The sequence below is a fragment of the Ambystoma mexicanum genome, chromosome 7q (assembly GCF_040938575.1).
Source record: "Ambystoma mexicanum isolate Mex_15411 chromosome 7q, UKY_AmexF1_1, whole genome shotgun sequence".
Classification (NCBI taxonomy): domain Eukaryota; kingdom Metazoa; phylum Chordata; class Amphibia; order Caudata; family Ambystomatidae; genus Ambystoma; species Ambystoma mexicanum.
Genome location: NC_090941.1, coordinates 552,983,985 through 553,005,339, shown reverse-complemented (window position 1 = coordinate 553,005,339; position 21,355 = coordinate 552,983,985). Strand labels below are relative to the sequence as shown.

The 21,355-nt window shown below is 47.9% G+C and overlaps 1 protein-coding gene across 3 annotated transcripts in view; it reads left to right on the top strand.

Annotated features, from left to right (window-relative positions):
• Positions 1-21,355, top strand: part of DGKH (diacylglycerol kinase eta) — a 1,951,678-nt gene that overhangs the window by 1,132,505 nt on the left and 797,818 nt on the right. For all 3 annotated transcript variants that reach the window (XM_069640477.1, XM_069640476.1, XM_069640478.1), the window contains one exon: positions 4,544-4,635. In XM_069640477.1, the coding sequence (XP_069496578.1) occupies positions 4,544-4,635 (92 nt within the window). The remainder of the gene's footprint in view (positions 1-4,543; positions 4,636-21,355) is intronic.

Below are 21,355 nucleotides of genomic sequence, written 5' to 3'. Positions count from 1 at the left end.
ATAGGTTTTTCTTAGTGGATACTGTAATAACGTACGGAACAGGTAAGTGGAAGTCAGCTTTATTCTTCAACCCGAACACCGTAAACATCCATCCCCTCCCAGCTCCTTCCTTTCAAAAGCCAACCGCCTCCACGAGCGTGGAACTAAGAAACATTCCACGCGCCTGGAACCCATGACAAAGGCTCGCGGAAGCGCGAGCAACTACAACACATCCCCCCCTGTAAACCTCAAAACAAATGAAAATGCATTCACATGAACATCAATGAAGGAAAAATGGGGAAATGGGAAAGAAACAAAGTAACATGCAGAAGAAGACATAATATAGAAGATTACTAAATATCTGCAGTCCAAGAATTAATCATCTGCAAATTCTAAAACAAAATCCTTGTACTTTGCTGGAATTTTCTTCATTCTGGTCGGGCGATTATTCACCTTGTTGGAAGCTTCCGCTAAAGTAGAGTCCTCACATAGTTCCCTTCCATGTGGAACTAAAACCGAATTATCCGACACAAACACTGAACACTCCTCTGCAACCCTTCTTTCCACCTCAGTCGGGCCAAGAGCAAAATTATCAGAATCACACTCAGAAGACTCACCATCACTCCCCGAAGCAGGCACCTCCACACTTTCATGCTCCACCCGAGTAGCCTGCCCAGGAACTGCCACAGCACTACTGGAACCCTTATCGCTCTCTATGGGAGCCACACACTCAGACGCACACTCGGGACCATCTCCAACTGTAGCACCACCACCCTCACAAGACTGGTCCTTAGTATCCGCTAGCTTTCCTTTAACAGGGACCACCCGCCTCAAACTCCATCTGGTACCATCTTGCAGTTTAACGTAACCATGACCTACTTTGGTCACAACACATGGCTTCATAAATTTGGACAAACCCTTAGCTACAAATCTTGGATTTTTCACTACCACAAGATCACCAACTTGCACACGCAGGGGTTTCCTCCTGGCAAGCTGAGATTCCCAAAAACGGGATTGTTTGATGCGTACCTTGTCAAGAACTTCCTGCATGTTGATGCAACTTTGCACACCACCCCCAAGAGCGGCTACCCGGAGTTTAGAGCCTGGTTTCCTACCCCTCATTAATTCAAACGGAGACACACCAGTAAATGATGAAGGGGTAACCCTATAAGCCTTTAGGGCCTCAGTCACTACACTGCACCACGGCAAACCATTGGCGAGGGCCAACTGAACCGCCCCTTTCACGAACCGATTCATCCGCTCTACTAATCCATTGGCCTCTGGATTGTACAAAGCCACCCTAGGGTGACGAATTCCTAGTTTGGAGAAGAACTCTTGCATGGCAACCGACACAAATTGGGGACCATTATCGGTGACTACTCCAGCAGGAACTCCCTCTCTGTCAAACACCGCCGACAAGAAGTCAATCACCTTCTCAGTGGTGATCGAGGACAAGGCCGCGGCCTCCACCCACCTAGAGGTGTAGTCAACCAACACTACAAAATATCTGAAATCTCCACCCAAAGTGTCCATGGGACCCATAATGTCTACGGCCACCTTTGACCACACGTCTTGGGGCACTTCCACAGGCTGAACGGGTTGGGGCGACGTTGTCCTACTCTTATCACTGATTGAACAAGCCATACAATCCTTAACTACTTTCTCAACCTCCTCATCCATCTTGGGCCACCAATACCCTTCTCTAAGCCTTCTTTTCGTCATAGATCTACCGGTGTGCCCCTCATGAGCCAACTCCACCAACTTGGCCTTAAGAGATTCAGGTGGTATTAACCTGGTACCCCTGACAATGCCCCATGGACCCACAGACAGTTCAGACCATACTTGACCGAACTGTTTATCCAATTCATCCATGCCAGCACCGGTAGCGAGAGCTGCCTTGATGCTGTTTAACACAGGATCCATTGCACACTCTCTACCCCACTCCTGCTCATTGACGGCCGGAAACACCTTGGCCATCAACACATATTCATCACCCGTCACAGCCTGTGTTGAGTCTTCCACACTTACATCGTGGCGGGGAAAACGAGAGAGACAATCCGCAACCATATTTTTAGTGCCAGGTAAATACTCCACTTTAAAATTATACTCATTCATGTCTGCCATCCAGCGCATCACCCCCGAGGATGCCTGGAACAATCCTTTAGATGTCAATACATGCACCAGGGGTTTATGATCGGTGCGTATAGTGTATTCCACCCCCCACAAGAATGTTCTAAAATGTTTGGATGCCCAGACAGCAGCCAAGGCCTCCCTCTCTATGACAGCATACCTGCGATCTGCCTCACTAAGAACCCTGGACGCAAAAGCAATAGGGCGGTACGATCCATCAAAACACTGCTCGAGAACAGCCCCTACCCCATACTCGCTGGCATCCACAGTCAAAACTGTCTTCCTTGATGGAGAAAAGGAAGCTAACGATGGAGCCTGGTCCACTTGAGCCTTCAAGCCTGCAAACTCAAGTTGGCACGACTCTGACCATTCAAAACGTACACCCTTTTTGAGCAAGGCTCTCATGGCAACTGTCTTGTCGGAATACGTGGGAATAAACCTGCTATAATATTCAGCCAATCCCAAAAACGACCGTAATTGGTCTTTACTGGTGGGTGGAGACACTTCACATAACGCCTTCACCAATTCAGCCTTGGGATGTGTCCCTTTGGCATCCAGTGTGTGTCCTAAATAAGTCACACTCTCCACCCCTGTTTTACACTTACTCAATTTGACCGTCAGACCACTCTTCTCCAAAATGCCCAAAACTCGTAGAATCCTCTCATCGTGTTCCTCACGTGACCTGCCCCACACCAAGATATCGTCCTGGAAATATTCCACACCATCCACTCCACAAAACAACTTTTGCATAACTCGCTGGAAAACAGCGGAGGCAGATGCCAAACCAAATGGCATACGCCGGAAACGGAAGGCTCCAAACGGCGTAATGAACGAAGTAAGAGGGCGTGATCCAACGTGTAGATCCACCTGGTGATAGGCAGAGGACAAATCTAAGGTGGAGAAACAAGATGCCCCTCCCACAAGTGAAAGCATTTCCTGTATATTCGGTAAGGGATGCCTGTCTATCCAGATGCTTGAATTTAAATCTCTTAGATCAACGCACATCCTCATACCACCATCAGATTTGCGTGCCAATACAACCGGGGCTAACCACTCTGAAGATTCTACCTCCCCAATTACACCAGCTTCCATCAGTTTTTTTAGTTCTGTCTGGAGACCTTCACGTGCCATGATGGGTACACGCCTAACTCTGTGCACAACGGGAACAGCACTCCTCTTGAGCACGATCTTGTGTGAGAAACCCCACAACTTGCCCAGGACAGAGGAGAAAACTGACGGAAACCTCTCTTGGAGATTATTTCGTCGTGGAATAGTGGTGTTAAGCATGGCACCATTTCTGGCTTCCAGCATATATGTGGGAGTGGGGCAGGACTTCCTGCAAAGGCATTTGGCTGCTCCTCTGCAGGCACTGACACAGCCTTACCACCACTTGTAATCCAGTGGTAAACCCACAAGCCCAAGTCGCAGTAACAGTAATTCAGTTTGGCAGTATTCTGGCAGATTTACCAACTTCCGAAATACCGGCAAACTCATAATGAGTCCAGTAGTCTAGACCAGATTCTTCTTTAGAAGAAAAAACTTTGCATAATCTAGCTGTCCCATGAGCTCTTAAGTTTTATTTGGACAGAATAAAAGCCCTTTTGGAAGTCTGGCATTGGTTTATAACATATAGCAAACTCTGCTTGGGCAGCTAAGCAGCAAAATCCCATATTGCAATATACTTAGAATCTTGCGTTTCCAAGTCTTGTTAAGTTTTGTTTCTCAACACTCCTCAAAGAATGCATGCTCGTTCCACCAGAGATAATGTAGCATCATTGGCCTTCTAGAGACATGTTGCCACATAAGTCATTTGTGAGGCAGCCATTCATACTTTTTGCAAGCATTGTTTTCTTGATGCATCTTGTAGAAAAGTTGCTACCCTTTGCTCGAAAGTCTTAAACAACTTCTTTGCTGCAATGTAGGCCTAGCTTGTGCTGCCTCCTCCACCCGTCGTTTTTGTGTCTGCAATGTCTTATTACCAACCAGTTAGAAAGGAGTAACTACAAGATGAGAGTAAGGAGAAATTACTTCATGGTGAGCCCGGTACTCTGTCCTTGCTCTCCCTTCTTCACAACACCTTCTCAACCATCAATTCCCGGGATATACATTGTGCTACAATCTCGTCAGAAAAATGTCAACTTCAATTGACGGTTGGTTACCATTGTGTGTGGGAATAGCCTGGCGCGTGGAGGGATGCTTGCATATACCGGCATGCTTCTAAATGTTTCAAATGACAGATTTCTTTAGGAGAAGCTTTTTTAAGTTCCAGCCTGTGGTGTAGGCTTTCCCATCAAATTATGAAGGAGAGGGAGCAAGAACTGAAAAGCATGAAGGCAGCTTTTCACATTTGTCAGATATGCGGTTTAATTACAAAAGATATTTCAATTTTCAGTTACATTTTTAACGAGGCATAACCTTATATATTTCTTTGCAGGTGCAGATATCCGCTTACGAGGATTCTGTTGCTGCTCATCTTGCAAAAATACTGAATTCTGATAAGCACTCTGTGGTCATATCCTCTGCCAAGTGAGTCATGTTTTATATGAAAAGGGAGTGTGATTTTTATATTGTGATCTTTAATTTTGTTTATGTAGCTTTAGATCTTTTCCAGAAACGCTGGCGGGTAAGGGTACTGGTGGCTTTTACTCCCACTACAAAAGTGTTTCTCCTAATCTGACTTTCCCAGTTGAACGCACTGATGTGTTCATTCGGTAGATCTGCATGTATGTATTAACATCAACAGATCGCTGGATAATCAGAGCCTCAAAACAATGCATTTATTTTTAATTTGCGGTTACATAAATGTTCAAACTCTAGTAAAGGCATAATCTAGAAGTCCATCAAGGAAAAACGTTTCTATGCATTATTTATAGCTGTAATTTTATTACATAAAAATGTGTATTCCTGCAATGAAATATCATGGTAAGAGATGAGTGAAGAATGGACGGGTAATTCTGGGATCTGCAATATTTTAGCATAGTAACTAACTAATGTTAATAATCTAATTCCGATTTGTTTACATAGTGTTCTCAATGCTGGTCATGTGGTACACATTTATTATTTCTTTTGATGTTCTGTAAGAGTATTCTGGCCATCATTAGACTTGTGGAAAGCCAAATCCTAGTGCTGTCATTGATGATGTTCGTACTGGTGAACTCTAACCAAGCTCCAAACCATGATTACACCCAAATGTTATTTTCACATTCATTTGATTTGCGATTTATTGTTTTGAGTTCTGGATATGGTAAACCTTGCTTTTTCATGAGTGATTCAGAGCAAAATACTGAAATTGATTTCAAATTAAACATGTGTATTGTACATATCAATAACTAGTGTTTTTGATCCACAATAATAAAGGAGGACACAGCATTTGATTTGGTACATACATTAAATGCAATCAAGACATCGTTTCAACAATAATAGAAAAATAATGCTGTAATTGAAATAACTAGGGACTGTTTGACTTCTCCTAAAAGCCTAGAAGATCCTGGTTAGCTCGATACCAACTACCACAAGAAGCTTCTTTTAACACAAATGTACCTATATCAAATGTACTGTCTGTGTTGAGGAATTTGCAAAAAACTGCATTTTTCCCCAACTTCATTAAAATGTCATGGTTACAATACAAAGAATGGTTGGCTCTTCAAACTCCTACACATAATGCAAACTATCTTAACGACCAGCCCCTGGATATGTCCCACTGGATACATTCTTTAGAGTACATCTCACTACTATGCATTGAGAGGGAAAGGGTATAGAAATCCCCCACCTAACTTCTGGTATTATGGGCACTAATATCCAAATCAGCATAGTAATCTACTCACCCCACATAACCATATATAAACAGTAAAACTGCTGCAGAGCACAAAGACCACCCTTCATCCCCCAGAACTACTAAAGACAGTACAGTTCGGCTTGACTGCACAACCGATATTAATCAACCTCCTTCCCTTCAATCCCATTTAAGAACTTGTGGGCCACCTCCAACTGAGTGAACATAGAAGTCCTCACTCTATAGAGTACCCCATGATGTGCCAGGTGCCAGATGGGGTACTCTCTAGTCTCCTTTTTTGCTCCCTGCGTTCTAATATGTGTTGCCCTGACTAAATGGATTTTACAACCTGTCAAAGTCATGTTTCTTGACAAAGGTTCAGTGTACAGCCACTCTCTACCCTGAGTGTCCATGTTTGACTATAACCTTACCCCAAGCTGATTTATACCATATAGCCCTCGCTTAGTTGATATGTGAGCTCCCTGAGCAGTTGCCAGAACTGTTACAGCGGTACAGGGTCTTTTGCTCAACCCTAACTGCTAGCCTCTCCAAATGCTCTTCAGCAAGTGGTCACCAGTTTGGACTGGTAGGCCCTCTTAACAAGTCAACCTGTCCAACTGAGTGACTACTTAGCAATGAGCGGGCACCCAAATCTTCAAGGTGAGGGAGGGGGGAGGGTGTGGGCGGTTTGTGGGGGAATGCATGAAAGTTGGGGAGGGGGCTGGGGTGGGAGGGCAATGTATGGTGGGGTTATGCTTTTAAGGTAGGGAGGCAAGGTAGGGTGGTGTAATGTACGGTGTGGGTATGCCTGTAATGTGATGAGGCGATAGGGTTGGTGGGGCAGGAGTAATGGGGAATACAGGGCCATGGTTGTAGTGGGAATCAAACAACACAGGGGTAATGGGTGGTGGGGTCCGGTTGGAGCAATGAAGATGGGGGTATGAAAAGGCAGTACGGGGGGACCCCATGAAAAGGAGAGACATGGGAGGGTGTTGGGAGACATGTAAAGGGGCAGGAAGGGAGGGTTTAGTATATGGGAGCGGGAGAGCAGTTGCATATGTCGACTTCCTGGGCTTGAGTAGTATGCAACTGCTTATAGGGAATAATAAGAAGCAACCAGTTGCAGAGGCAAGCAGTTGGGGTTGACCAAAAGACTGGCTGAGCAGGTGGGAATCAATAAATAGACCCACTACTGTTACAGATTCAGGTTTGAGCTAAGCCTCAACGAAAGCATGTACCATGCTTCCAAGATGTTCCTCTAACCATGGTGTACTTTTTCCTAAAATATGCAAATTGGCAGCCCTGAACATAGCGTAACATTTCCCACCCTGTGTCTGAAGGTGAGCATTAAGGATAATGGCACATTCCTAGAATCTTTGGCAATTCCAATGATCTTCCACTTTTTATCTTCCCATCTTGTACACTTTTTTGGATACTCCCAGCAACTCAGCCATTGTGTAATTGAGGCAGCTGTTCATAGATTAAAGTGTGGTTTCTAAAGCTGTTAACTAGGCCATAATACACTTGGAAGTCACCTGCACCTCATGAATAATTTGTAAAAGGTGTGTATCACTTTCGGTAAGGGCAGTGGACTGATCATTGCCCACCTCAGTTCCTTCCTGATGACTCCTTCATTACAGAGGAGGTCCTCAGGGTGAAAATGATCTCCCTTCCCTGTTTATTATCTTTGACAGGCATTTTCACTCCGGCACAGAATACCTTGCAGACTTTAACACATAAGTATTCTTCAGGAATTAAAGTGAAAATATCTCTCAAGCTACACATTTATATGTCCAGGACAGCTCTGGTCCACAAAGAAGGATGTTTTGGAGATCCAGGCGGAGAGCAGGGGACTGTGCTCCTCAGCCACTTGTTGGGCAGATATAGACAGGTTGGAACTAGGCCAAACCACTCACAGCTCATCCCTGGCCTGTAGTGGTCTTGTCCAACATCGTTATGTTTGCCACCACCATCTACCCCACTGCAGAATCTCTCTCTGGCATTGCCAAAACATCCCCCACCCTCAGAATTTGCCACAGACTCTTGCAAAGGGATGACTTTGTAGCCCAATGAGCTTTGAGCAATGCCAATCACTGTGGTGTATGAGGTGCCATCTTTAGGTCCTACATGCAACATTAGTGAGTTCCAGGCATCTATGAATTCTTGTGGTGTCTGCGGGGTCCTGTATGCATTCAAATCAGTAACATTAGGAGCACTGCAAACTCTGATCTAGGAGTCCCACTGCAACGCCACGTCTCTTTCCACGTCCACCTTCTTTCCATGTTGTTAAGCAAAGACTGTAGTGAGTCTTGTGAATTTTGTATTACCTAAAAATAAGCAGGAGGTAACTGTAGAACTGTAGAGTACAGAGAGGCTAACCATTAATTCATTCTGTTTTAACTGTTCATAATTTTAGGAATAGTCTCAATAAAATAGCACTTAATTTTATTGACAGCAGAATGGGTCATATGTAATGAAAAAAGTAATAGTTTGCCTCTCATGTGAATGTTAAAGTCAGGGCACTTTTGCTGTTTCGATCCCTAAGAGTAGCTCCTTCTCACTGGGTGTTGTACGAAAGTCATAAAATGTTTATTTAAATTCCTGTAATGTGCTATAATTCACAAAACAAATTCAAACTATACTTCTATTAAATTGGGAAAAATCCAACTATAAATGTATTGTAAAAAATAATTATGATGCTTATTTTGGAAATTATTCATGAGACGTCATTGCAAACAAGTTAATTGCATTAAAAGGATACATATAAATTATGCATATAAAACAATATTTGAAAATTTCGAATTCACAAAATATGGAAATTCGTCTTCAATATATGTTTAACTCACGGCCATGCATATGCAAATTAGACAACCTTATTTGATTCTTGGGCTGCAGCAGGAAATTCCATATCCATACAATTGTTTGAAAAGCGATATGTGAATATCTCTTACCACTCATCAAAGTTATATACAATATAAATATTGATCATATATCACAAATTGATCCAAATTTCTAGTCTTGTAGTCTTGTTATTAAATCATTAACACCCCTTGACGAATGAAGCCAAGGTGGCATCAGGGCTTGCAGGAGGGCTAACAATCAATTTGTCCAGGACCCTTAAATTCTGAGTGGATGTTTGTCTCAACGCTACTAAGCATTGGACGATAAATTGACTTTGAATTCCATTGTCAAATAATCTGTATTTCTGCATATTTCTACAGCAAACTAACATTTCTAACCCTTCTCGACCTGAATATTCAAGTGAGCCATTTCCTTCTTAAGAAAAATGTTTTTAAAAAAAGAAATGGGCAAAAGACTTGGTTTTAACACACTGGCAAAGACTTTTTTTCTCATGAGCCCATCTGTCTATATTTTTTTTTTTTTAAATAATTTTTATTATTTTGATCAAACAATACATTAAACAGCAAATAAACATAAAACCAGAAACAACATAAACACTGCACTCCCCCCCGCCTCCCCCCATATGAGCCTGTTTATTCCTTGCTTTCGATATCTGTTTCATGTGTCGGGGTCTCACTGCTTTCAGATCCTGCTGGGGCCACTGCGGCTCCGAACATTTCGGCTATCAGCAGTTTCCATGCCATTAAAGAACCCGTTTCCTCTTCACCCCCAGCGCCACTGGCTTCTTGCCACACAATTGTTTCTGCCTCAGCCCATTTTTGCAGGTCTTTCCACCACACCTCCACTCGCGGCCCTTGACACTTCTTCCACCCCATGGCGATCCTGCGTTTCGCAAGCACGTATGCTAGGTCTTTTAATTTTTCAATATGTCTGTACTTCCGCGTTCTGGGATACCCCCCCAACAGGCAGGCCCAGGCCGAGTCTATTGCTAGTGTGATCCCTTTTCCCGCTAACTTCAGAGCCACTTCCCCCCAATAGGCTCCAATTACTGGGCATGCCCAGAACATATGTATCATGTCTGCATCCTCCTCGTCGCATTTAGGGCAAGCCTGGCGCCCAACATTTCTAAACCTTGATATTCTCCGAGGGGTCATGTAGGCCCTGTGCGTCATGTACAGCTGTAGTTGCTTGAACCTAGCATTTCTCGACACCTTCTTATGATATCCCATAGCCCGTTTCCACATCCCATCCTCCATCGGGGCTCCCATCTCTGTTTCCCATTCTGTTCTCAAGTGTCTCAGGTCCTTCCCGATACCAATCATCAGCATCTCGTACAACCTGGACACTTCATGTCCCCCCTCTGCAGTGTCGTATATCACCTCAACGGTGGTGTTCGGTTCCTCCGCCAACCTGGCTTCGGGCCACCTACTCAGGATCTCCTGTACTATCTTGTGGTAAGTTATATACTGCCCACTATGCAGTCCCGACATCATCCTTAGCTCCCCCAACTCCACGATAGCCCCTTCCTGCCAGATGTCTCCCAAGGTGACTAGTCCCACCGACTCCCAATAATTCCTAATGATTACCCTCAATTGCCCATCTCCATTCGTCAGTGCAACCAGCGGCACCTGCGGGACACAAGGGAAAGGGTCCCCCATCATTCGGCAGGCTCGGCGCCACATGCTCCATCCCAACCACAGCATCCTAGGGCGCCCCCTCACCTCAGAGCTAGCCACCCAAATTATTTCCCGCAAGTAAAAAGGAGCACAATCTCTCGCGAGCAATCTGTGTTCCGGGGTTTCCTCATCAGAGAGCCACCTGGCTACGTACTGCAGTTGTGCCGCTACATAATAAGCCTCGAAGTTGGGCAGTTTGATACCGCCTTTCTCATAAAAGTTCTGCAGTTTCCATAATGCAACTCTGTGTCGGGTGCCATGCCACAAAAAGTCCCTGCACAAGCTGTGTAGTCTAGCAAAAAACGTCCTAGGGATCATATAAGGGATATTGTTAAAATAATGTAAAAGTCGGGGCAGGACCACCATTTTAAGCATAGCCCCCCTGCCCATCATCGTAAGGGGCAACCTTTCCCAAAACCTCATACACTTTCCAATTTTTCCTATAGCAATTTCAGTGTTGCGCCTGTGTTCCTCCTCAACGGAGTGATATACGTCTATCCCCAAATAGCGGAAGGAGCCCACCACCCACGGGATCTGCAACACAGGTAGCCTCTCCACAGGCTTTCCCACGTACCTCCCCAGCGGGAATAGACTAGATTTTTGGGGGTTCACTGCTATACCAGACAGTCTGGCGTACCGCTCCATCACCTCCAAGACATATTGAAGATTCTCTTCCGGATACATTAAATATAACAACAGATCATCCGCGTACAAGGAGATGAGATGCTTTTCCTCTCCTATCTCAATGCCAATCAGCTCATATTGTTGTCTGAGGTATATCGCTAGGGGCTCCAGGGCCAGGATGTATAACATCGGGGACCACGGGCATCCCTGTCTAGTGCCTTTGCCTAGCTGCCATCTCTCGGACACCACTGCCCCCGTACGGACCCTAGCTAACGGTTCACTATATAGCATTCTAGCCCATTTAATGTAACCCGGCCCCATGCCATACTCCCGCAGGGCCGCCAGCAGCCACGGCCACTTCACAGAATCGAACGCCTTGACCGCGTCCAGCGTCACAATCGCCATTTCGCTATCTTGTCCACATCCCCATTCGACCACTCGGTGGAGTCGTCTATGGTTGTGAGTGATGTTTCTACTCGGGACATAGCCTGTTTGGTCAGGGTGAATCAACTTCCCAATCACTCTCCGCATTCTATTAGCCAAGACCGCCGTGAGGATCTTACTGTCCTGATTTAACATCGACAGAGGCCTATAAGAGCTACAGCTATGTCCTGGTTTATTGGGTTTGGGGAGCGGTATAATAATCGCCTCTCTAAGCGACTCCGGCAGCCGTCCCACTTCAAATGCCTCGTTAAGCATGTCTAGCATGGGTGGAAGCACCTCTTCCTGATATATTTTATAGAATTCGCTAGGGAACCCATCTGTCCCCGGGGCTTTACACGTAGGTAACTGCCTCACCGTCTCTTTCAGTTCCTCAAGGGTGATTGGTGCATCAAGTTCCTCCCTTTCCTCGTCACTCACCTTGGGCAGGCCTATGTCCTCCAATACTTCCTCAATCTCATTTTGGTTGCTATCCCCATCATCTACATATAAGGCAGTATAATATTTCGCAAATGCCCCGTTTACTCCCTCCTGAGTATCCACCGTCTCACCCTCCTCATCGGTTACAGTTCTAATCGGGGATCTGGGGGCTTCGCTCTTATATAGCCACGCCAGGAGCCGGCCCGTTTTATCTCCTCCCGCATGTTGCCTTTCTATGTATTTTTTGTAGTTTAGATTACTGAGCCTGTCCCAGCATTCCGCACACTTCCGCTGTAGTCTAGATATTTCTTTCGTGTCTGCCTCCTCTCCCTCCAGCTTCTTCTCTAGTTCAGTCTCTGCCTCTTGTAGTTCAGCCATGACCCCACCCAGCAACCCCTTTGACTTAGCAATGGCAACCCCTCGCATCACCACTTTGAAGGCCTCCCATAGAGTGCCCGCTGACTGCACGCTGCCAGTGTTCATTTCGAAGTAAGCAATAATCTCCTCCCTCAGATCCTCCCTGAAAACCAAGTCTTTGAGCGCCTCCGCACGGAGGCGCCATGTTGGTATTCGCGCCCTGGGGGGGCAATACTGCCACCGGAGGACCAGGGGCGAGTGATCCGAGAGAACCCTAGCTTTATATTCTGCGTGGGTACTCTCAGTAACCACGTCCGGGGTGGCAAAGATGTAATCAAGTCTCGTGTATAGCTGATGCAGAGCCGAGTAGTGCGAGTACTGTCTCCCCTCAGGGTGTTTCACTCTCCACACATCAGCCAAGCCAAAGTCTGTTAGCAATCCCTGCAACACCTTGGCCGCTGGGCTGAGCCTAGCCGCCCCCCCGTCCGACCTATCTATTTTTGGGTTCAAGACACAATTGAAGTCCCCTCCCCACACCACCGCAGTCCCCACCCCCGCACTCAGCTTAGTACACAACGTCTTAAAGTATGCCGCCGTGTTTTGGTTTGGGGCATAGAAATTCACTATACATACTTCTCTGTTTTCTAACAGCCCTTTGATTATGACTAGCCTCCCTTCTGCATCTACAGTTTCTTCAATCATCTTAAATGGGACATGCGGCGCTATCCACACAAGCACTCCCCTTGCATAAGCAGAATACGATGAGCCCACCGCTATTCCTTTCCATTTCGTCTTCACCACTTCCAACCTCTCCTTCGTGAGATGTGTCTCTTGCAACAAGGCGATGTCTATCTTCTGTCGCCTCAAGTACAACATAACCTTATTTCGCTTCAGGTAACTGTTGAGCCCTCTAATATTCCAGGTTAATATTTTGAGATCACCCATGGTCTGTCAATTGCTCCCCATCCCCTCCCCCCCCGGCCCTCCCCTTCACACCAAAACGATTCCCTGTAATAGAACGCCCACCAGGCTCATATATGTATTTTAAACACCCCAACACCCCAACCCAACTAACTGCCCAGCTCCATCCCTGGATCTCAGGCATTCCCGCGTTTGGCTCTCCCTTGGCTACCCAATTGAGAACCCAGCAGGGCGTCACCTCACTAACAGTGACCTAACTAACCTCTAAAATGGGGGTAGAGAGATCGGTCTCGGGAGACTCCTACCTTACATAGCATTTTTCGTGCGCACGGCTCGTGCTTTCCACCAGCCGAAGTGTGCCAGCCGCCTAGCCACATTAATGACTATAATCAAGTCCCACAGATCTCAATCCAGCTAACTCCATCCCTCTGCTCGTCCCGTCAAACTGCATCTTGCTTTTGGATATCCGGCTCCTGGGGGCAGCTCTGCATGTCTAGCCACCCCATAGCGTCTTCTGGAGTTTCAAAGAACAGCATCCTGCTTCCGTGGAACACCTTTAATTTAGCCGGGTAGAGCAGCATATATCTGTAGCCCGCCTCCCGCAATCTCCTCTTCACCGATCCGAAGTTCATGCGACTTCGCTGCACCCGCAGGGTGTAATCCGGATAAGCAGTTATGTTTGCCGCACCCCGTTGTATTGTTCCCCCCTTACGGAAGTGTTCAAGGATTCGTTCGCGATCCCGATAATTCAGAATCTTGGCAATCAATGGCCTGGGCGGGCTACCCGGAGGTGGCTTCCTGGTCAGAGCCCTGTGCGCCCTTTCCACAGCGAATCCCTGTGATAGGATCCCCCCGGTGATTTCCTGCAGCAGCATGTTTTCCACGTACTCCGTTGGATTGTGGCCCTCGGCTCCTTCCGGCAGTCCAACAATACGAATATTATTTCTCCGAGCGCGCCCTTCTGCCTCATCAGCTCTGCTCTCCAAATTGCCCAATCGTTGCACCACGGCATGTAGCTCCCTTTTGTGTGCAGCACAGTCTGCAGTGGTCGGGCCCATTTCCTTTTCCAGGGTCTCCGTGCGCTCCGCCAGAGTCCTGACATCTTGCCTGAGGAGGTTCACATCTTCTTGTACTGCCCCAACTTGCCGCTCCATCGCTGTTTTCAATTCCGACACAGCCAGTTGGAGCTTGGACTCCCAGGCCGCCTTCAAGTCCGCGATTGCTTCCAGGACCTCATGATTTGTACTCACGGCGGTCATTCCACCTGCTGGGGTCTTATCCTTGCTCTTGATTCCTTCAGGGCAAGTCGGCGTTCTGGTGTACTCATCTAGCGTAGGCTGCTTAGCTTTCGCTCTCGGGGGCTTACTGGCCATTTCATTAACAACAGTCTATCGTTAAACCTTGAGATTCAGGGGGCGATCCGCTTTGTGTGACCCAAGCGGATGGTGGCCACTCCCCCGCCGACACTGTTTCTTGGTGATGTGCCTAGGCGTGTCTCCGCCTGCGGCCTGTTGCCTGCACGGAGCTCGGCTATTTACTGCCCCTTGCTATAGACTTTGCAGGTCCTAGCTTTCGCTACATTCTCTCACCTTTCTCGGGGCAAGTAACGTCCAGTGTCTGCAGTGCAGGCCATTTCTCGTGCTTGGAACCAATGTTATGCAGTATCACCTTGCCTCAACCCCCTCAGGCGGTGCACTCCGGGGGCTGGTGCGGCCCCCTATGCTGCAGCATTTACGTGGCCTGTCCTGCGGGCTCCTCTGCTCTTCCCCATTATCAGCAGGCCAACAGGCGTGTTGTAGGTGGGCTCCGTTATGGGGCTCCCTCTCCGATGGAATCAAACAGATGGCACCAAGGGCATCTCCCTGCCTTTGCCATAAAATGATTCCTGGCGTAGTGCGGGCGCGCGCGAAAGTTTTCCGGGACTCCTGGAGCTTAACTTTTCTCCGCTCAAGCAGATTAGTTCGAGGCAACAACGTTGCAACCTCGCGTGGGTCTAAGCACGGAACGCGCGTCACTGCCGAATCCCATCGGCGCCGGCATCAATGTATCTTGGCCAGCGTATGCGATCATCTTCGCACTCTTCGTCTGCAGCACCTCAGCCTGCCCGCGTCCCGCACTCGCCTCAAGCCGTCTCCGCATGGGGGGCACTTCACGGTTGCCGATTGCTATTGTTCAGTCTACCCAACAGTTGCCGGTATCTCCGCCCGTCTGCGCCTCTATCTATGTACACTTGGCCTCGCACATCCCACGGTGTCGGCGTCCACATCAGCGCCGATCGGACGCCAAGCCTCCGCGGCGCCTACCCGTTTCTTTGTTCCGATGGGCCGCCATTTTGAATCCCAATCCGGCGAGATGCGGGCTGATGTTTTTGCCTTTATCTTCTGCGTGCCAGCTGCATTCGTCGCGATTCGTTCCACATGCATGCGGTGGAACTTCACACGACTGCTCCTACTTTTTCAGCGCTGTGCGCCTCATTTCTCGCCCGTTTTTGTCCGCGGCGTACAGGATCATCAGGAGCTCCTCCACAGACTCGTCCTCTCACATGGCACCGTAGCCACGCCCCCCCCCATCTGTCTATATAATATGTGCAACAGGCAAAACCCCCCCATGAAACATTTTGAATACATATATCGCAACAATCTGGTTCCATCGTTTTGAAAGTGTTCTTTCTCAAATCAAATTTTGTTTTTCTTGCAACAATTGCCTGTTCAGGTTTTCTTTATACCCAGTGATACCTGTTGTTCTGACCATTCCCACAATTGAACATTGATCAATATAACCTAAAATACTTCTAAGATCCATCCTCTCCAACATACTTTTGGGATTACCTGTGGAGCGGCGACAACACTGAAGCTGAAGCAAGCCTGAGCACGCTTCCCCTTTAAGAATTTAGATCACAGAGAGCAGCCACGTGCACATATTGTAGCCACCCCCTAAAAGCTGCCTCCCACACTCCTTCACTTCAGTTCCTTTCTTGATGTCAGACAGGTTGTATGCCAGACACAGCCACTGCCTTTTCATTTTCTTTCTCCCCTCGCTTCTTCCCACTTATGGACAGTAAAACAGGGTTTTCTGTGTTCACAAGGTGTCACGGGTAGGTCACAGGTGTGGCTCAGACTCTTTGTTTAGAGTCTTTTGGCCACTTCAACGTATGACGCAAGTGCGCTTTGTGACGCATTCTCTTGCTTTGTGACGCATAGTCTTACAAATCCTTCGAGTCGACAGGTGCAATGGGAGTATATCTTTCTGTTGTCTCTGCCAGATCACCTTGAGAACTTTGTGAAGACCAAGAGGTTAAGTACAACTTTTTTTTAATGTGGCATTACCGTCCAAGTTACACCCGTCTTGTTGTTGCTGGGGTGTGAAGGCTCCTTTGGGTCCTGCCGTTGTTAGCTCCTGCAGTACCAGCGTTTTCCCCCGTATTTCTGAGGAGACATTCATGGGAGGTTGCACAGATGACCTGTGCGTGGGGGGGGGTCCTATATCATGCTGTGACACAAGGGGGAATTGGACCCTCACATGGCTGGTACTAGGGAACTTGTCACTGAGGGTGTTTAACCTCACAATGGCCCGCACTCTAAGGCTGTGCCCCCTCCGCTTACCAGGATGACGCCCAAGGGCCCTCTGAGGCCTCTGATAACAGTAGGACCCGCTCCTCAGTTTAGTTCAGAGAGCCTTGCGACCTATACGGTAGCCAAGCCCACACTGAAGCGCGGTCGGCCATGGCACATTGTACCACAACAGTCACTGTGTCCGATTCAGAACAATCATCTGAAGAGGCTCCCCTGGCTACATCGGAGAGCCCACAGTGAGACAGAGATTTCTACCACCCCTTCCTCCCAGTTCCTTGGGTCTCACTCCATTTACTCCATGGGTGGAAATGTTCACCCACTGTGAGGGGATATTAGGTTCTTCCTCTTTCTGTCCTTCTCAGCAATTGGGCTTGAGGTCCTGACTGATGTCTACCAGCTGCCATGGCCCCCTTAAGAGAAGGCAGATTCTTTGAGAGGTTCCAGAACCTGATGCACTGTGGACCCATGAGGCAATATTTCAAATGGACTCCTTTCTCGCACGGATTCCTCATCTTTGATATCTATCTCCCAGCGCAGCCGCTCTTCGGAAACATTTCCACTGCTAGGGACGCTGCATGGCTCCCCCTGATGCCTCTACACGCCCCCCATGTTGTCAGGGCCAGTATATTGGTGAATCCAAGGAGTTTGTCACCTCTCCCCTGGGGTATGCGTCCCCTTTGAAACTAGGGAGGTGGCCCGCTATGCTTAAGACTCCAGAGGGGATAGGGCAAGTCGGATCCCTCTGGAGGTCACTCCCTTTAGGAGGCAGGAGTTAACTAAAGGGAGACTTAAGTCAGCATTGCTCCCCCTAGACACTAACGTCTACATGGGGTATGCAGGTGCTAAGGTGTGAGAGAACATTTTAACAATGGCTGGCTCGGCTCCTAACCCAAACTTTCTTCCATCCCCAGTGATGACAGTGAAGTGGGAGAATGGAAGAACAGGCTCCCGCCCTTCCCCTCTCGCGCTTGGCCTAGAGGATCACGGCCTAGACACCCGCCACGAGAGGAGTTTGCCTATCTACCAGACGACCAAATACCCTGGTAAAGGAACATACGGATGTGCCCACCTACCTGCCCAGCAGCCCGCCCTGCCCATGCCGACACCTGCGGCATGGATCAACTCGACTAAACCTACACGTCGTTAGAGATGCCATGACGACCTAGCCAATGGTCAGCACACCTGTGCAAACATGCACACCGGACACTCCCACACCAATCCACACGAAGAACATACTCAGTGCTATGACATAGGTGACAGCCATACCCACAGACGTGCATCTTTATTATTTTCCACATAGGCTCTCAAAATGCAGAAACGCAAGACGCATAATGAACTTATCTAAAAAGGCTTGCTCACGCTTCTTCTAAGAACCATGTACCATAATGAAGAATATAACGGAGACACGATACTGAGGATAGAGCAATATGATAGCGTAACCTAAAGCGCTCTGCATCAAACGGTTCCACCTATGCACCAGGCCCAAGTAGGCCGCAAGCAAAAGCTTCCATGAACATTGAATGAGCAAGAGCTCGGTTGCTGACCCTGCAGAATGAGCCCGGCGAAAGCACACAGCCAAGGGCACGATGTTGCAATCTCGCACGCCGCAAGCCGACGCCAAGGTCGCACCTGCAAGATAAACCAGGCACACAGTGGGAAAAACAATATTAATTGTGCTGAATTTTGCCTCAAACACAGTCCCACCTCACGTGACAAAGCCAAACCTGACAGGATGCCAAGCCCAGGAGGAAGGAGACGCCTGAATCCCACGTTTCAAGACACAGGCAGATACAATTAAAAGACTCATTGGACATCTGCAGCAGTGGGAGTAGTCGACCTCCCAACATATGAATAAATCCTCACATTGTTTACACCTACCCATAGTAAAACATTGTTGCAAATGACAGGTGCACCGCGAGCTGGGACCACGATAGTCGCAGACTGGGAGGCTCGCGAGCGGACCAATCAGAACATGGCGTTCTTATCACTGACGCCATTAACATCGACCAATCATCAGCGGTCTTCATGTAACAATTTTCATGTATCAAATTGAAGGGACAGCCCAAGTAGATCACCTGACTAACCCTCAACCACTAACACCGTTCTCTATATGTATGCTATACTAACCCTACCACTCGAGTAACCAATCCAGAGTGGAAATAGGTTTTTTGCTAAACTTTCTAAAGTGACGCAAGTAGCGCGTCATACTAAGGTAAAAAGGGCCTGCGAGCCCCACGATTGTGTGTGTGTCAGGACGGACGCGTACGATCCTTGACCCATCCCTGCCGTTTTGTCTAATAAACAGCAGAATCACCTTGCTTCTTGCGTGTGTCTCATACTCTATCTCTTTTTGGATATACGGGAGGAGTTGGGGCCACCCTGCCCAGAGGTCTACGGACGGCCCGGCCGACCCCGGCAGAATTTCCCCCCGACAACAGAACATAGGGAAAACCAGCCTCCTGAAGGTACATCGAGAGGAGATAGATTCCGGAAGGAGTATCCGTGTAGCGTGCAGAGTTTAAATGCACTGCAGCGCACACTGGGAGAACCAATCAGAGAGACGAAACACCAGACGGGGCGTCGACCCTAGAGGAAGAGAGCAGTGCGGCCCTGCGCCTAATCGTGCTGTTGTACCAAGAGGTCCACGCTGGTAGTCTGCAACACGGCCCAGCAGGCAAGCAATCGGAAGCATGGGGTGTGGCATCCTGAGCGGGAACTGAGAACCTCTGCCTGCTGAGAGAGAGTCCAGAGGCGATGCTGCCCACAGATTCCTCCACCAAGCTAGTGGGAACCAGGAAGAGATGCCTGCAGCTGCAGAGTCCAGTTGAGGAGTCCTGTAAATGGCCCTGCGGTGAGATGAGGAGAGCAGTCTGCTTACATCGCCCTCGCAGCGAGCGCCACTCGACATACACAGGTATGCTTTGACTCCTGAGGAACAGAAGGCAGGCGGCAATGCTAGAGGAGGAAGAAATAAAGAAGCCCAAGATTGGGGAGAACAACCAAACAAAGCCCCAGTGTGGGGGAGAAACCCAGAGTGGGAAGAGATACCAAGAATCCCTGCAGCCTGGAAAGAAGGAGCAAGAAGCCCCAGAGTGAGGAAAAGTGAGAGAAACCCCAGTGTGGAGAAAATAACTGAGGAGTCCAGTGTGGGAAATGAGCAACAGCAAACACCAGAGTGGGAGAGGAAGACACTAAAAGAACCCTGATTACGAGAAAGGAAAATACAAACATCTCTCTGAAGGGAGAAGGACTGAGAGGGATACAGCTTTCAAGGAGAACCAGAGAGACCCGGCTGGAGCCTGGGACCGCACTCCCACTGTACACAAACTATATGGGCTTGGGCTCTGAACATAGGCAAAGGCCTATGGTAAATAGACATAAAGGGGTGGGAGGTTTCAGAAGCGAGCAGCCATCCTTTTCTAGTGGGCAAGGCCCAAAGTATGTCTTGGTGGTTTTGTTTGTATTTTCTTTCAAGTAGGAGGGAGAGGAAGTAGGTTAGAATAGGTTTTCTGGACAGAGGACTTCATTTTATGTTTGACCATCTTAACACCCTGACGAGCACAATTTTAGCCTTCATTTGTGTAGAGTAGAACTTAGTTTCACAGATTTAAGGAAAAGTTAGGTCTTTGGAATTAGAAGAGAGTTTAAAACTTTTTAAAATTATGCCTCCTCATCTGTCACCTGATTCAGACCTACCACACTATGTAGAACCTCGGTTACTTTTTTCTGCGCACTCTGCTCACTATTAGGAACACTGCTCTTTTGAATTCTATCGAATTCCTCTAAACACCTTGGCTTCTCGTGTTCGTTGGATTCCACGAATGTCAAATAACAAACCTCTGGATTTTAAGCCCTGTGCGATGGGGACGCCAAATGTCTGTTTCGGACCAACACCCATCTGTCTTTACTGTCTTGGTGAAGACCACGACATGCAGGACTGCAACATGCCAATCGATGCACCTGAAGGTACTTCGAGAATGGGAGATGAAGCTATTGACCATTCTCCACAATGAGAGAGGCGACAAATGGACCCGTTTGAGGTCGCTGGGTGTGGATCATGGCACCAAGGATCTGTGCCCTGTCGGAACGGACAAAAAATGAAGCACCACTGCACAAGAGGTCAAGATCCCCAAGTGGCTCTTCAAAACACAGCTCTTCTTCTTTGTCTAAGAAGAGGTGGCACCATTGCAGGGAAGCTCTGGAGGTGGAGGCCTAACCTAACGCCACTGGCCTCTGCACTGGTGGTCTTGATCCTGGTGCATTTCACTTCGGCCAAGTCGACGGATCCCACTGTACGCGGATGAACCTGCAGTATCTCCATAAGTAGACGAGACAACATCCTATGCAATGGTCACACCGTTCTGTCTTCAGAGGTTGGTCCTCTGGATCCTAATCTCACTGTGCCGCTGATGATGCCAGAGTCGAAAAGGAATTTTCCCCGCGACCTAGAACAGCATACATGTCCAATTTTGAGGGCTTTTATGATGAAGGGGACCTGTTCCCATCAGACTGGAACCCTTCCATCCAAGGGGGCGGGGGGAATCAGTGACTTCCCAGAGGAGTTTTATGGGGAACAGGGAGACCTAGTGGATCTTGCCACC